Source organism: Magnolia sinica, chromosome 7, assembly GCF_029962835.1.
Source record: "Magnolia sinica isolate HGM2019 chromosome 7, MsV1, whole genome shotgun sequence".
Classification (NCBI taxonomy): domain Eukaryota; kingdom Viridiplantae; phylum Streptophyta; class Magnoliopsida; order Magnoliales; family Magnoliaceae; genus Magnolia; species Magnolia sinica.
The window spans coordinates 87,701,930-87,720,515 of record NC_080579.1 but is presented as its reverse complement, the minus strand read 5'-3'; the positions used below and the strand labels follow the sequence as shown (position 1 = coordinate 87,720,515).

General features: G+C 38.5%; 1 protein-coding gene across 3 annotated transcripts in view; it reads right to left on the bottom strand.

Annotated features, from left to right (window-relative positions):
- The window catches only part of LOC131251624 (sodium/hydrogen exchanger 8-like), a 116,027-nt gene that overhangs the window by 2,349 nt on the left and 95,092 nt on the right, over positions 1-18,586 (bottom strand). For all 3 annotated transcript variants that reach the window (XM_058252460.1, XM_058252462.1, XM_058252461.1), the window contains 6 exons: positions 11,434-11,736; positions 5,117-5,214; positions 4,346-4,477; positions 4,033-4,251; positions 3,742-3,948; positions 1,710-1,974 (listed from right to left, as the gene is read on the bottom strand). In XM_058252460.1, the coding sequence (XP_058108443.1) occupies positions 1,710-1,974; positions 3,742-3,948; positions 4,033-4,251; positions 4,346-4,477; positions 5,117-5,214; positions 11,434-11,736 (1,224 nt within the window). The remainder of the gene's footprint in view (positions 1-1,709; positions 1,975-3,741; positions 3,949-4,032; positions 4,252-4,345; positions 4,478-5,116; positions 5,215-11,433; positions 11,737-18,586) is intronic.

Here is an 18,586-nt window from a genome sequence, read left to right as displayed (position 1 = left end):
CCAATACACCTCAATAAAATATGGTACATGCATGACTGCACATGACTACTCAAAGACACTTCTACAAAAGAGAACACTTCCAAATGGGAAGATCATATACCATCCATCGTTGAGGTAAAAAGGTCGAAGATGGGAATCAACTTGTCATATAGGGAGTATGTGATTAGAAGAGACAAGTCTGTTGGGGGCTAAGCTAATTGATACTCCCATTGAGACTAATGTGAAGCTGAGTATAGATGAAGGGAACCTGTATGATGATCCAGTGAGATATCATCAGCTTGTTGGAAAATTAATCTACTTGATGATTATACGACCAAATATCACTTATTTAGGCAATGTAGTAAGTTAGTTCATATAGGCTCCTTGGGTGTCTCATATGGAGGTAGTGCTTCACATATTCCGATACTTAAAAGGGAGCCCCTGGTTGTCGAATTCTTTACAAGCAGAATAGACATCTTCGAAAAGAACGATATTCTGACGCAGATTGGGTCGGTTCTCCTTCTTATAAGTGTTAGACCATACGTTATTTGTACATTTGTGGGAGGCAACTTGGTTACATAAAAAAGAAAGAAGCAAAGTGTTGTTGCTTGATCAAGCGCAGAAGCAAAGTACGGGGCTATGGCTCATGAAACATGCAAACTCATTTGGTTGAAGACATTAATGTGTGAGCTCGGATTTGTGGTGGATATACTGATGAGGTTGCACTATGATAACCAAGCTGCATTTCACATTGCGAACAATCCAGTTATATCACGAGAGAACCAAACACATTGAAGTTGATTGTCATTTCATTCGCGAAAAGGTGACTAACAAGGAAAGACACATTGTTGTATGTTAAGTCCCCTCACTTCGAGACTTGTTCTAGACAGGGGCTTCAGTGAAGGGCGTCGTATTTTTTCTAAAAAAAGGAACTATACTAACCCCATCATGAGAGGAATGCAAAATCCAAACATAAAGTGCTTATGATATGAGAGGAATGAATGCTTCAGTGAAGTTGGAAGATCAAGTGGCAGACATGTTTATGAAGGCTCTCGGTCATGCTCATCTAGATCGGTTCTTCATCAAGTAGGGCATTCATGATATATATGCTCCAGCTTGAGAGAGAGTGTTGTTTGTCTTTATATTGAGCATGTGGGGTCCACTCCACACGTGCCATGTGTGGTGATGGGTGGTCCACTTCGTATGCTTGGGTTACATATGGTTTGGGTCAAGTTTTAGGTTCTTAGTTTTGTAAATGATCAAGTAAAAGGGGCAGTTTTGTAATTAAACATTATAATTGTTAGCCCTAATATAATAATACAATGGGTGGGGCGTGAGAGCTCTTAGTTGGTCCCTCCCTCTCTTTCCCTTTTCTCCCATCTCTTTTCTTCTCTTCTCCAATCTTCTCCCCACAATTCTACAAGTGGAAAGGGTTTCAACGCTTGATGGGAGGTCAAAATCCATACATTTCCAATTAGACATTCTCTGTTGTTGACACAAGTTACAGTATCCTACAAAGCCTAGTGGAACATAAATAAATCTTCAAGAATTGCCATGTCAAAAATAAAATACCGTTGAAAAGGAAGTTTCAGAAGTGAAAGGTCCAGATGTAATTTTTGAATCCTGTTTTCTGATGTAAAATATTCCATACCATAAAAATGGTCTAGATCATAAAACAAATTTAGAAAGAAGATATAATTTGGATGAACTGCAAAAACTGTTTTAATCACCTGAAGTTTCCAGACTAGGAAGCTCTAGATCCACATGAGAAGGCAGCAGTGCAGCTGGAGACGTAATCAAGTTCTCTTGGGAGTCTTGGGTCTTCACAAAACCTTCTAATATAAAGCCAACAACATGTGGTCGTATTTCTATAATCTCTCCCCTTATGTATATCTTCATTGTTGACCTTTCAACAACAAGAGCTCTCAATTCTTGCATTACCATTTTCTCAAATGTTTGGGGAAGCAAGAGTTTTGCTATGATTATAGCACTTTCCTGAAAGAAGAAAAGAAAAAAGGGAAAAAAGAAAGAATTGTAGCAAGAAAATCTACAATGTTAGAATATAATCACTTCTGGGATCTGAAAGACACTGCATGGCATATTTTGCTTAGAAATGTGAAATACAAAAAATTGTCATGAGAAAAAACTACGAAATGTCTACTCACTACAGGAACACAAGAAATAACAACAAAATAGAGCAATGGAACCATAGACATCCCTAATGATCTGAATACTCATGGCGTAAAGAAAATGTTCCAGTTCAATCAGCAGCTTCAGAGGATAGAAAGTTCTCTTTATATGGGGCACTTTTGGGTTTTGAAAGGCCCATGTTCCACACTAAAATGTCATGGTGTGTTTGCTCTGAAACGTGAAGTACAAAAATTGTCATGGCTAAGAAGGAACTAGGAATTGCATGGTTACCCAGGCTCAGGAGCACAAGAAATGACAACAATAATAGAGCAATGGAAATCAGTGACATACTGACATCCCTAATTGGTTCTACCAGCAGTGTCAGAGGACTAAAAAGTTTTTTTTTTTTTTTTGGTATTAATTCATGCCAAATCAATTGGTGCCTGATTAATAACAAAATTAGTGCCTGACTGCCAGTAAAGCCGTGCTTGTTTCCTTAAGAGTTTCTTTTTTGGGTAAAGCTGGAATGAAGCCCATGTGTAAGCTTTGTCACCAGACGGCATTTAGTCTTTCGAGACAACTTAGCATCTCTCATGGATCAACTGCAGTGTGCTTTTGTGGGTTGTTTTTTAGTAAACTTAATTATACATGCTGTAAATTTGATACTAAAGACGCAACAAATGCAAGCAGAACCGTCCAGTGAGATGGAAACAGAAACCTTTCTTTCATATTGCATATAAACAGCAAATGTATGAATATCTTCACTGTTTCGGGCACAAGTGTCATGTTCCATTCATGAACCTTTTCTGGATAAAATAGTTGTTGATGAATGAACTTGATGCATGAATCAAATGCTTATAGTAGTATTGACTGTTGTCTTTTTTGGACTGATATTTAGGCCCTGTTTGGTAGATGCCTAAAAATTAGTTGAGCTCATTTTAGTTAACAGTAATTATGCATTAGAGATCTTGATCTCTACTACAGAAGGAGTTCATATTAACAGTGATTTATGTATCAGAGATCAAGATCTCTAATGCATAATTATTGTAAATTAAAATGAGATGAACTCATTTCAAGTGTCTACAAAACAGGGCCCTGATCTTTTCATTTACAGTTATAGAATGGACTAATATAGGTTTTTACTAACAAATTTATCCACATGTTGTGTGAAGAAATCAAAACCACAGTGCACTTTTCAGAGAAAAATGAGACACCAAGGAGTAGGCAACTGCTACATTTGGACTCAATATGGCAGCAATCTAAAGCTGGAGTCTCTTTTACAATGAGGAGCCATACATTACAAGAATCTTGACTCAACATGGAATATAGAAATCAAAATTACACGAATAACAAAAAATGTTTAAACATGAAATGAATAAAAGAGAACACAAGAAAAAAAAAAAAAAACCATAAGAATGTTGACCTTCCATATTCTCAACATACTGTAATCATGATTTGCATGGAAAATCTGAAAAATAGTGATTACTTTCATTTTGATGTATAGATCATCAGCTCTATTCTCCTCTAGTTATTTTCAGATACCTTAATATGCCAGAGAATATAGCAAAGCAGATAACCAACAAGACTGGTTCAATGGGTGATCACAATAATGAAATACTAATAGAACTCTACCTGCCACAGAAACTCTTCAATTGCAGAGTCTGATCTTAGTACTGAAAGTATCTTTTCAGCTTCAATGAAGAAACAGTGTACCACAGAATCTGTGATCATGTCACAGATGTAAGGCTTTCCAATTAGAACTTCATACAGGCCAAGTGTACTCCCATGTGAAAATGTTGGATGCAATGAATGCCTATTTTTCAAACTCTTACTTGACCACTGCACAGAAAGATAGCACTATTAGAAGTGACCCTCCAAATGGAGAATGTCAGACTGAAAGATGAATTTTCCATCAGAACTGACCTTAACCACTCCGTTAGAAACAAGCCATATTCCAGTTGCCTTCATAGCCTCCCTATACAGTGTTACTCCTCGCGTTTTCATTATTTCTTTTGTAGAAGCTTCGAGAGGTTCACGAACCATAGAAGGCAGCGCTCCTAGTAAAGGATGAGTGCTGAAGATATCGCTTAATTTTGGCATCTTCACTAAAGGCGGATTTCTTAGAAGCTTTTTGAGGTCGGTCTGCCATGAGGATTAAAAGAGAGCATATATTATTCTAAGTATGTTGATGTAACACTGAGAAAGCCAAACAGTAACATATTAACATCGAAGCTACCTGCACTCTCTCATGGAGCTGCAACATCTCCTTTTGTTCCAATAATCCAGCCTTCTCAAGATTTTGCACATATTCACTCAAATGCTTTAGTATTGAATATGTTGCCTGCCTAGTTTTGACAACACGCAGAACCTGACAATGGTCGAGATATTTTCATTTCAATAAAAGTGGTGCTGTCCAGCACAAATTCATAAGCAAGAGAATATTGTCAACCAAAGCAGAGGGCCACACCGGTTTGGACCAGAACCGGCAATGAAAACAGGTCAGGTCACTGGAAACTATTTTGGGAGGGAAACCTCCAAACTACTTGATCAACTGGTTCAACCATCCTCAGATGAAACATATGATACTTGAGAGAGGTTGAAGCTACAACCTTTTTCCTTAGGAAAGAGATTTCTAGCCATTTTGCTGCATGGATACTTTATTTCTTTTCTTTTCCTTTCTTTTAAATAAAATAAAAAATAAAATTCCTTTGAGCTTAAAATAGGCATCACAGGTCAGACCAGTTGGACTATTTTGGACCACACCATCCATAGAAATGGGACGTGGTCCAGTCCAGGTTTTAAAACAATGGGTGGAAGTTTGAAAAACATAAAAGTTCCATGGTATGCACTTGGAGTTCTCTCTTAAAAGTTCAATTTACCAATGGAAAAAAAAAAAAAAAAAAATCCGAAGAAAAGGAAAATCAAAGATGCAAGCATGCATGAAGGATTTCGAAAAATTCAAATGTAGTTTAGCAGATTTGATTGCTGGAATGCTAGATGTTCAAACCTGAGGGGATGTAACACGGACATCTTCCAAAAAATTTCTCGCTTCCTCTCCCTCAGAATCACTTTCATTAATGACAATGGAAGCAGTTTCACTTTCACCTGTAGAAGAGTCTCTGTGTAAGAAAAATTGACATAGTGACTTGCTTTGATACCAAATGATGCAGAACAAGCATTCGAATTGACTACGATATCGTAGATCAAGGCATTCCATTTGCCTGCTTTTACCGTGTGAAAGAAAGAGATCAGCCTTCACTAATTTTGGAAATCTTCCTGTGTTTGTAGTGAAATGCAGGATTCACCTTCAAGGATAAACATTTTGGTTGTCCATGTTTTAGCTAAAGAGTGTTTTCCAGCCTGCTTTTTGTAACATGATTTCATTATAGATCTCTTCTTCTTCTTCTTCTTTTTAAAAATAAAGTTGGTATTTATTTCTCAAAACAAAAACAAAAAGAAAAAAGAAAAAGGCAGCTCAGCACTCTTGTTTTCTCTTGGGGTAAGTTATCTATTCTTGTATTCACGTTTTTCTTGAGTTATCTTCTTTATACACCCCAACTCAGTGTCCTATACGCAATTATAACACTTGGTTCACTTCAGCAACAAGTCACATGAGAAGACGACAAGTGATTTCCAATCCAAGCGACCCAAACACCTAAATCCTCTAAAGCACACAGGGCAAAATAAAGGGAAAAAGTGATTTCAGACCCCTAAGAGGTTCTTTGTGGCTTCGCCCAAATATGGTCAAATCATAAAATCTTAATCAAGTGATGAAAAAACTCATTGATCGGCTTCAGAAGACTTGATGAGTTTTCCTTGGATTCATCGAGTGCTGTTTGTACCTAAAATGCAAATAGAGTTTCAGCAGTCAAGTCAACTCAGCCAACTATGCGGATTTCCTGCGAAAGCCTTTCGCAGGAAGTTCCTGCGCTGGGATCTTAGGTGGGGCCACCGTGATGTTTGTCAGGAATCCATTCCGTCCATCCGTTTTTTGAGATCATTTTAGGACATGAAGATAAAAATGAACCGTATCCAATGCTCAAGTGGGCCGAAAACGTGATAATTGAATGTCCACAATTGAAATATTCATGGGGCCATAGAAGTTTTGAATCATGCTAATATTTGTGTTTTCAGTTCATACCCATAGGAATGATGTTATTAACGGTATGGATGTCATGTAAACATCACTGTCGAACCTAGGGAGGTTTCAAGGGTAGGAATTTCCCTAACCACCTTTTCCTTTAATACAGCCCACTTAAGTCTTGGATCCTGCTCACTTTTGGTCTCATGTTCTAAAATGATCTCAAAAAACGGATGGACGGAGTGGATTCCTGACAAACATCTGGGTGGGCCCCACCTAAGATCCCAGCGCAGGAACTTCCTGCGAAAGGCTTTTGCAGGAAATCCGCGTCCTTCCAGAATATAGGGAGACCATAGTTAAACGAATGGAAAAGCAGTAATAAAGAAAAAGAAGTTTCCAAGATCTTTTAAAGATCAGCTGTTCATGAAAGGTATGGAATAACTATTTTTGTTGAAGAATAGGTGTTGAATAGCATTCCACAGAAAAAAGTTGTGCTCCTTGTTAGCGTTGCCTCATCTAATCAGCTAGTGTGTGGATGGCCGATTTGATTTGAAACACGTTCTAAATCAGGTTGTTAGTATTCTTTATATTCTTTGGTGGAATACCTGTGGCACAAACAGAGTAAATAAATGATGCAAAAAGTTCTTTAGCCTCGCCATTCACAGCCTGAAATGAGGTACAGTAATTTCATGGATACTTTTTTTTTCTTTCAAGAATGGTAAGAGGTGAGAAATGCCATAAGAGCAGTCATTTAATAGATACCATGCAGTAGTTTCTTCATAATTATGTCAGAATTTTCAGTTAGGCACGAATCAAACATCTTCTGGAATAGACAATTTCAGGGCACACAAATATGTTGAAGTAATAAGAATAAGCAAAGTTTCTATGATAGTAAAGTTAGTGGGGATGCACAGAAAAATAACTTTTAAAGAATTTCATGACGTTCTTTGAGAACTTTCATTTACATAATTACTGCTAGGGAAGTTGATCCTTTCCTGAAAAGTCTATAACAGTGTTGAAGCAGGGATGGAAGTGAGATGGGAAACGCCTTGACTATGGGTTTCCATAAGCGAAACATGATAAAAGTACATATAAGCAAAGCGTTCATGAGTCATGACGGTAATGGATCCATGGGTAAGGTTCCAAGGAGAGCAATGTTGCAGCTAAAACAGTACCCTTTCCCTTAATATGTGTCAAGGTACCATCTGCTAACTTCACATGACCTACATGAGGATCTAAGTTAAACGAAGAAATAGAATTAGTTGTAACTTGTACCTGTAATATGATCCAAGGTCTGGACTCAGAAGCAGTGTGAAGAGCAATGAAGGTATTACCTTTTTTAGTCAAAGATGCAGATAGAGAGGTCTTATTGTGGGGTGGCATCCCTTAGGAGAGCATCATACTCACTTTTTGAGAAATTGACCACATCCCCAATTGGTTGAACCACGAGATGGAGCCATTTCTTCCACAGTACTCCGAAAGTCTTTATCATCTATAATAATTGAATAGGTAGAATGGTCTTGAAGTGGTCTACCATGAAGTACCCAACAATAATCAACAATATGGCCATATCGACCACAATGAGCACATAAATGGTTTGCATCATGACCACAACCATGACCACGGCCTGCATTTCGACCTCCCCGTCTAGTAACTCTTACCTTTTCCAATACCGGCATCATCAAAATTTCTAAATCTGGTCACAAAAGCAGATTTCTCAACCACGGCAGGTCCCGTAGTAGTACAACACCTCTCATCTCTTAAGAGCAAAGCATAAACACTGTTTAGGAAAGGTAGAGTAGGTGAACCAATAATTTGAGCGCGCGCAGGTTCAAAATCATAACTAAGACCTCCTGATAACTATAATATCCTCTTTTTCTCAATACTATGCTTATATGCCTTTGCATCAGTGGTATAGGAAAATTGGAGATCATTAAGGAAAGATAATTCCGATCACAACCCATGCATCTTAGCATAATAATAAAAAACTGAACACTCTTCATGTTGCTAAGTACCAATCTCTTGGTAAATATTGTAAATGCGAGCCATATTATTCTAATCAACATACAATTCATGAGCAATCAACCAAATCTCACGGGCAATAGATAATAAGAAATAGTCTTCACTAACTTCGGTTTCATATAATTCCGAAGCTAGGACATGACGAGCGGGTAATTTGATTTCCTATCTTCATCAGAAGAGTTTGACACAACAGGTTCCGGTATACTGACATCCATAGAACCTAACTTTTTTTTCCTCTAATAAACATCTCGACTACTTTCGACCATTGAAGATAATCTACAACCCAAGATTTTTAGAACGAACAATAAATCTCTCCATCATAGAGTTGATTGAATCAATTGTCTTAGACCTTGATAAAGAGGCAATATTCAATTCACGCAATATGGATCAAAACAAAGTTCAATAATAGTCAAATCCTAATTCACAAAAAAACAAGAAGAGAGAGAGAGAGAGAGAGAGAGAGAGAGAGAGAGAGAGAGAGAGAGAGAGAGAGAGGATCTTACGATTGGATTAACAAATCCGAAAGATAGGGATTATTGGATGCAGATTTTAATAAATCCGGAGATAAAAATCGGTCCAAACCTTACTCAGTGTTTGAAGTATCGGTATCGCTACAAGTTTTGTTGGCCAAGGATATGGAAACAATATCAATATCGCTGATAACCGGAAATGCGGGGAAACATGGGGAAGACGATGGAATTTTTAGCGAAACTTAAGGAGATGTTAAAATGTACATATTTGCATATTTAGAAATAAAAATTTGCAAAAAGAACGCATATAACAAGTTTCCATTAATGGGGCCTTAAAAGCATGTGTTGTTGTAAGAAATCAGTCCAACTATCCCATCTAGCCTATTTAACCATCCAACCTTCCATCCAAACATCCATCGATATTGCAAAATATCAACAACATATGATATTTCACCAGGAAATCATCAACAATTGGAAAGGGAACGAAAGATTGTGGTCTCAATATCATGCATGTTGCGATATTGATAATATCAAGATATTATTAATATTATCAATGACAAATTGAACACTACATACAACCATGTGCCCGTGAAAAAAAAATTTGAAATAAATTTTTTTCTAATAAACAAAATTCTGATGATATCAATACGTTGGCGATATTATTGAATATTGTCGATACACTTATGATACAAGCATTACCTAGAATTTACATAGTCGAAAATATTGGCGATGCATTGGCAATACAAGCAACACCTAGAATTTACATAGTTGAAAATATTGATGATTACATAATGATATTGATATGTTGGTAATACTTAGTGAGACATTGCTAATACCTGGAATTTCTGATACTACCAGCATTATCGGTATCGCTACCAGTGTTATCGGTATCATTGAGCTGGAGATAAAGATAATATCGGAGATAATTCAAACACTGACCTTACTACTGCAAATAGATTTTAGCAATTCTAGAGGAAAAACTGTCCACCAAGTCCGACGAACACAAACTTCCAGCAAAAGATTACAACCGCAAACCAGTTTTTAACCAAAAAAAAAATCAAAACCTCGATTGAAGAAGATCGTCCAGCAAAATCTCAACTTAGATCTCAGAAAAGTAAATAAATAAATAAATAAAAAGCTGCAAGTCTCAAAGAAAACTTTGGCCTCAATTAGAACTCCAATACAAACTCAAAAACCTTCAAAAATCTCCAACCGTATGACTCCCCCTCTCAAATTAAATCTAAGTAGTGGGTAAAAGACACCTACGACCCTCAAAACAAGATGAAATATATGTATAAAAGAAGATGAGAGGAAAAAGAAATGTGCTTTGGAGGAGAAAGATCAAGAAAGGAAGGAACAAAGAAAGAAACCCTGGGAACAATCCCTAGGCTCAAATACCATGTTAAGTAGAAAAACTTTGAAAGAAAGGAGAGACCAGTAGGGTTGGACATCCACCCCTATTGTATTTATAAAATTAAATATGCAAATTATATAAAATACCCCCAAGTAAAAAGGCAAAATTGAAAACAGGAAAAACCTAAGAAATAACATAAAACTACTAGGCCCAAAGGCCTACAACCCAAACCAGGGCCCCGGCAAGCCCACATATACATACATACAAGCCTAACCTTTCATCCATGCATGCATATGTACATACATGCCTAACTATCCATGCATACATACATGTCTAAACATCCATCCATCCATGCATGCATGCATATATACATGTCAAACCATTCAACCAAGCATGCATACATACATGTCAAACCATCCATCCATGCATACCTACATGCCTAACCATCCATCCATCCAACCAAGCATGCATGCATAAATACATCCATGATTCATCCATCCATGCATGCATGCATGCATGCATCCATGATCCATCCATCCATGCATACATACATCCATGATCCATCCATCCATCCATCCATCCGTCCATGCTTGTATACACATATACACATGCATTTCATCATACAACCATCCATAAAAAAATGAAATGAATTTTTTAGTAGTTTTTAAAGAAAATATGATTTTCCACCAATAAATGCAATCCATTGATCATAAATAGGGACCCTAAAAAAATCATAAGAAAGCAAGAATAAAAATAAAAAAATAAAAAAAATAAAAAAGATTGAAATTATTTTTTTCTAATTAAACAGATTTTTTTGTCTAATTTTTCAAAAATATAAATAATTTTAAAAAATCCTAAAATATCAAGAGCTCAACATCAATCGATAGATCAACAAGAAACAGGTCATAAAACAGGAAATGGGTTTCTTGGATACAGGAAACAGGTTTCCTCCTTTCTAGCAAACAGGTTCACTGAATACAGGAAGGGATCTCCTGTTCTATAGAAACTGGTTCCTGAAAATATAAAACATTTTCCTTTGATACAAAATGGATTTCCTGGTCTCAATAAGGACGTTTCGTACTGGTTTCAGAAACGTATTTTCAATGAAATGTGTATTTGGCTCCATGAGAGGTTTCCTAGTAACTATGGTCTGATACCATCCATTAGTAAAGTTTGCATCCATCATCACACATTAGATCATGAGCATGGCACAGCTACAAATAGATAAGTTACTGCTGAACACAAGGACTGCGAACAGAAGGCTTTTTATAAGAAAATTGTCCGAAAGCCCAAGCATGTAAATGAATGGCATTGTTAAAAAAAACAAGGTTATAAGGGATCATAATTGCAGATCCTTAAACTGCTATCATATTTCAAGGTATGGAAAAGATTCATACCGATAAATTCATGCAGTTGCCTCCTTGCGATTCTATGAGCACGCAGAAATGCAGCACATATGTAACATGCTGACTCCAACCTTCCCACCGTAAAATACGTGACCAGCTTTTGTGGACAAAAGTTCGTCTGGAGAAACCTATAGTAACTTGGAAAACGAACATGGGCTTTTAAACCTTTCCAGTCGCATAAGGTCTCATCAGATACCAAATCAATTGCCTCATCAACTGACTGCATCAAAAGGATTGCTGTAGTTTGGGTTATCCTTCCCTCATCAAGCATTCCCCAATACGCAGCTTGAACACCTAAAGCAGAAAATGTGACTAAGAATCAAATTTCTGTCATTTGTGTTAGTCAATATGGCAAATGGAGCAGGCCTATTCACAGATGAAGAATTCCATAGTTCAACAAATAGCAGCTCCCACAGGATTCTAATAATCATCAAACTGTAGATTGTGTTTAGAGATGTCATCTTGACATTTAAGGTCCTACTAGAATAATACTGACAATGGATTTGGAAGGGATTAAGATGCTCCGGGAAGATAGGTGGCCCAATTATAACTACACCTTAATAAACTAAATTACTGAGACATGCACAATGAATCCAGGAATTTATGCAGCACTTATGTTCATCTTTACATAATGAATCTTCAGTATTTAATCATTTTGGAGAGTAATATTTTCTATTTCAGAAAGTCAGAGTTCTCAAAGAATTCCTATTCAACATTAATGCATAAGGTTATCCAAGGGTCCCCCAAGGGTGATTACTTTCAATTGGTTGGTAGGAAAGGAAAATGTCTAACTGTTAAGCACCTAAGGAGCTGAAAGATAATCATTAAAAATTTATCTATCGGCAGTTTGAGGAATGAGGAGACAGTAGATCACTTACTTTTACACTGTTGATTCCAAAAGGTTGTTTGGCAGAAGTTTTTTTTAACCTCTTTGTGGGTGGCCTGGGTGATGCTTGGGACGATTAAGGCATTTTTGAAGCCTGGAATGTAGGTATTCTTGATTTCAAGGGAACATATTGTGGGGATTAGCACTGGTAGAAGCGTTGTGGACAATCCCGACTCTAGAAGTAGTGGTATAACAAGTCAACAATAAAGATGAATCGTCGGAAGAGGTTTTCCCTAAGGCTCAAAGGGAAGTCATTAATTGAGCTATTTGGTGCAATGTTCAAAATATCGGTATCGCGTTATGTATCACACCCTTGGGATACGGATACATATCGGTTATCAAATGGGATATATCGGTTGTATCGTGTAATGTAACGTTGTTGTTGGAAACATGGGCAAACATTGGAAATTGGTCGAATTTTTCAATGAAATTTCAGTGATTGTTAAAAAAGACATCAATACACACTTACAAATCAAAACATTACAAAAATCAAGTGCACATAATAGGTTTTCTTTGTATGGGGTCCTAATCTATGTAGTCTAATTGAATTGATGTAAGTATATTCAAAGTTTATTCATAAAATTTATAAATATAAGAAGACGTGTGGAAACACAAGCAATGCATTCAAATGCAAAAGAAGAATCATTAGATCAGTCTACATACAAGTTTGATTTTATGTTTGGACACAAAAATTGCAACCGATTTGCAAGAAATTGGGAAATTTTTGTTTTGTTTTTTGTTTTTTTTTTCAAATTTCCGCAACTCAGTCCTCCAAATCTCGAAACTGAAGCTCCCAATCCATGATTTTTCATGTAACAATTTGACACTAATTTAACATGATTTACAAAAAAAAAAAAGGATCGAAAATAAAAAATGCTTACCGGATCGAACATGTGGGATATATCCCACTACTTGTGCATTTCGTATCGCACAGGTGGGATACAAGATATATCGTGGGATATATCGGCCCATATCGTCAATATTTAAAACACTAATTTGGTGTTAAAGAATTCGCCGGTTGCACTGAAGGTGATATCGTAGGAATTTGGAGATGAGATCTAATGTTTAGGGGGTTGATAATTCCTCATCATCTCACCCTTTGTGTTCTTCTTCTTTGGGGTTTGCTTTCCTTGTGGTTGTTTTCTTTCCCTATTGTTGTTTGCCTTTTTTCATTTAAAAAGAAGTGCCATTACCATTAGGAAAAAGGTCACAAATCTAACTCTAGTCCATGAATCCTATAATTACTAAAAACTTAAGAAAAGAGCTACGCCACTAAACAAAAGAATACCTATCTAATTGGCAACTTCAATGGCAAAACAAAAAGGGGAAATGCCACTAGTAAATGGAGTGAGATTCAGAAAATAAAAAGGCGAGAGGACCTTGGCTTGAGGAGGACGAAAGGTGAGAAACTGGAGCCTTCTATGCAAATGGTGGTAGAGATTTGGAAGGACAAGCAAGCATTATGGAGAAGAGTGCTCTGCGAAAGGTATGTGACATCTAACAAGGGGTGTGCGTCTTAGGAAATGCTTTAGGGCATTCATGTCATTTTATCATTGCCTATCCCAAGCCTGGAAACAAAGAAGGTTCCATGGGGTTGGTAGCCAGTGTCAAGCTTCTGCCACAACTTTTGGAACAAGATTTATGTAGTTGATCCCAATTAATTAGGATACAGCTTAGATGATGATGTTATAGGAGATGGGAATATATGTACCTGTGGGTGTGCATGGTTCGTAGTCTCCTGCAGTGTATTGAATCATTCTTTTCTATAAGTTATAAAAGGGTGTGCCTGAGTTTGTTTTGACTAATCCACTCTATCTTTCTTTACCCTAAAAACTCTCTACTTCTACATATTCTCTCTCCTCTTCGCCCCTTTTCTCATATTTCTTCTCTCAATCTCATCTTATCTACTTGGTATCACTTATCATAGCAAGTAATCTTCACGTCGATCATTGCTACAAGATTCTATTGACGTCAACATCTATACAATTTCTACTGACAGATTGGACTTGGAAAAGTATGGTTTGATGAAGCTTGATTTTAAAAGATATGTTATGATTTTTGTGGAATTTTTTGGACTGATTTGAGGTACGTTTTGAGCATTTTTCTGCATCTAATGGAAAAGCCCAAAAATCATGGTTTTTTTTTTTTTTTTTAGAGATCTCTCTCAAATCATAGGATTTTTCTCAGAAATTTCATCACAAAGTGGATTAGTTTGACCCGAATAGGCTATCCATAGCCTTGTTTTTAATCATTTTGTAGTTTTTGATGGAGTTTTGGTGATTACAGTGGACCACTTCCACCATATTTGGGCCTGTTTCATCTCTGACCACTTCCTTCGATTCCTACTGCTAAGTCATTATGTTGTGATACATGTGAGTTTTCTAAATATCACTGGACTATGTTTTCTCCAAGTTCATCTGATATAAAATCTAGACTATTTGAGTTAGTTCATTCTAATGTTTGGAGTCATGCTCCTGTGAACTCCTGAGTCATTGACCCCGGAGCTACTTCTCATATGACTGGTAAGTGTATTCATTCAAAATTTATCAATCTTCTAGTTAACCACATTTTGTTACTGTTGTTGATGGTTACTAGTTTCCTATATCTGGAACTGGTTTGATGCAGGACATGGAAAATTAAATATGATATGCAAGATTGCAGGCTTAGATCACACCAATTCAGAAACAATCACACAAATTCCACATCCCACATGAAAATCCAAACATTCAATTAAAGGGGAATCTATGCGGGTCCAAGCCGACACAGGCTAGGACTGGACCAATAAAATTATAAACCAAACAATGTCAAAGGGAAATAAAATCAACTACTCATGCATAAAAATCAGTCCCTGATCCAAGGGATTCCCTAATTTCAATTCAAGGAACCCTAAGGTGATAAAAAGGGGCAAATCAATTAGGGATCATGTAATATAGGGTTAGGATTCATGAAAAAAATGGCTATGAGAGGATAAAAGAGGATAAAAACCTGAGCCAAAAGATGATCCCGCGCGTGGACAGCAACAATGGCCCAAACGGACGTGCGTGTGATCCCGGCCGCACGTGTGTGGGGCCCACTATTCAGAAAAAGGCCACCTTGGCCCTGGTCGGCCAGGGATGGACTCCAAAACCTCCAAATTTCAGCTCGATCCGATGTACGGTTTGTGCGTAGTGCTTCGCCAAAGTTTCAGCTTGCCTGCGGGCCGAAATCTGGAAACCTGCTTCAATGAAAAAAATCTGATACAACCAAAGGACAAATTCGAAGTACGGATGGTGGGGGAAGATGAAAAAAAAAGATGATAGAAGATGGGGGTGAATGGGGATCGATGTGGCTTCGCACCACGGTAGTTAGCCCTTCGAAAAGGGAGGGCTTCGCACCCACTTTTGAATTCTTCCACAACTCACGAAGAGAGCAGAAAAATAAAGCAGAAATTTTTTATTAACTTCAATGAATGAAAATAACTACAAAAGGGTGCCTATTTATAGGGAGAACCCTATACCCAAAAACTCGCACCATGTGCGACACCTATTACTTGGCGATGAAGTAAACTAAAATAAAACCCAAACAAGGAAATCTAAAGCGTTCACGATGTTCTAAATAATAACAATAAGTAAAACCTAAAATATAAAACCAATCCGACGAGTGGGCCACGATCATTAGATCCCATGGTGGGCTTTTCTTGACTATTGGGCCACTTTTCTGAACCAAAACTTGTCTTCTAGCTAGGAGGCCCTCCCTGGACGTCGTCATCGAGCCAGATCGATGGTGGGGTCCTCCTTCTGCGTACGTACGTGCGTAGGGGTGGTGGTGTGCGGGCGTGCGTGTGCACGATGTCCTCATCAACTCTCCCCGGCTGTGAAGATTTCGCCACTGGCGAAATAAAACTTCTGAACCGCTCTAGGATGTCTGGATCAAGTCTTTGAAGCTCCTCCTCAGTGAGCCACGCGCTGTCCGAAGTTGGGCGTGACTTCTATTTAACTAGGTATTTCTGAAACCCGCCATCCGACGTGGAAATTATCTCATGGTCCAAGATAACCTCTATTTCCTCTCTGGGTGTGTGAAGGCTAGGTATGGGAGGCAGAGGCTGGGATGAAAGGTCGGGAAGAGGCCATGGATCAAAGGGTAAGGTTGGGACATCAGGATGGGTGGGCGAAGGGCTGGACAAAGTATCAGTGGGTCCCTGAAAAGCAACTAGATCCTCCACGTTGAATGTGGAACAAATTCCCATGGAAGGTGGAAGATCTACCTCATACGCATTGAGACCGTTTCGCTTTATAATTTTGAAGAGCCCAGCGCTACGTGTGTATAACTTACGAACGGCCCCTGGAGGGTACCGCTCGGGCCTGATACGGACCATCACAGAGTCCCCAATATTGAACTCTTTGAAACGTCTATGTAGGTCTGCAGAAAGTTTGTAATGCTCATTACTAGTAGTGATCTTTCGCCTGATTTCTTGATGCAATGAATGTATGTGATGCGCAAGAGACTCTGTAGACTCTGATGGCCTATGAGACAATGACATGGGGATAAGATCAATATGTTTCCTAGGCTTATAACCAGTAACGACTTCAAAAGGACTTAGACCTGTGGACCTATTGATAGAACTACTGTATGCAAACTCGGCTCCTATTAACCACATCAGTCTGGCCATCGGTTTGAGGGTAGTAAGCAGAAGAAAACTGGAGCCTAGTATTCATCATGTGCCATAGTGTCTTCCAAAAGTAACTCATAAATCTCACGTCACGGTCAGACACTATGGTTTTTGGTAACCCATGCAGTTTGACAACCTCACTAAAGAATAGCTTGGCAACATGAGAGGCGTCGGAGGTCTTAGAACAAGGAATGAAGTGGGCCATTTTAGAGAAACGGTCCACGACAACGAATATGGAGTCATGCTTTCGAATAGTCTTGGGAAGTCCAAGCATGAAGTCCATACTGATGTCCTGCCAAGGGATGAATGGGACTGGCAAAGGTGTATATAATCCTGTATTCTGTTTCCTTTGCTTTGCCAGTTGACAAGTACGACATTGCCCTATAATTTTGGCCACGTCCCGCTTGAGGCTTGGCCAATGAAATCTATCCTCCACTAGGGCAATGGTCTTGTCACGACTGAAATGACCTGCAACCCCCCCTGAATGTAACTCCCAGACAAGAAAATCGCGAAGGGAGGTGCGTGGTATGCACAAACGGTCACTCCTAAACAAATATCCGTCCAAAATCAAATACTCACTGTTAGCTCCTGATGGACTCTCTAATAAAGACGTATACACAACTCCAAAATCTGGACACTCAGAATACTCTTCTTTGATGCGCTCAAGGCCCGTAACTTCAACGTTCATGGGGTTGAGTAATGCGACTCGACGACTCAACGCGTCGGCATGCTTATTCTCTACACCGGCCTTGTGCTTAAGCACAAAAGTGTACTCTTGAAGGAATTGAACCCACTTAGCATGCCTGGGGCTTAATTTCTTTTGAGAGTTCAAGTATTTTAAGGCCTCGTGATCTGAGAACAAGACGAATTCTTGCGGTAACAGGTAATGTCGCCAATGGCGTAGTGATTGCACTACCGCGTAGAATTCCTTGTCATAGGTGGAATATCTTTACTTCGCCTCATTCAGTTTCTCACTAAAAAAGGCGACAGGGTGCCCTTCCTGGCTAAGTACTCCCCCTATGCCGACTCCTGACGCGTCACATGCGACTTCAAAAGCTTTTAAAAAATCTGAAAGTCGCGTAACTGGAGCTTCGGTTATCTTGACCTTTATCTCCTTGAAGGCCTTCGAGGCGGCCTTTGTCCATTGAAACTCTCCCTTTTTTATGCAGTCCGTGATGGGAGCCACAATGGAACTGAAGCCTCGAATGAACCGCCTATAAAAGGTGGCTAAGCCATGAAAGCTGCGCACCTCATGAATATTGCGGGGTTCAGGCCAATTAACGATGGCCTTGACCTTCTCGGGATCCGCCGATATGCCCTCAGCTGACACAATAAAACCTAAGAAGATCACACTACTAGACAAGAACGCGCACTTCTTTAGGTTGGCGTACAACTTCTTGGCCCTAAGGATCCCACAAGCCTGCCTCAAATGGTTGAGGTGTTGCTCCTTAGTCATGCTATAAATCAAGAAATCATCAAAGTATACGACCAGGAACTTCCCCATGAAGGGTCTCAACACTTGGGTCATTACACGCATGAAAGTGCTTGGGACATTAGTTAACCCAAAAGGCATAACTAGCCACTCATATAGCCCATCCTTCGTCTTGAAG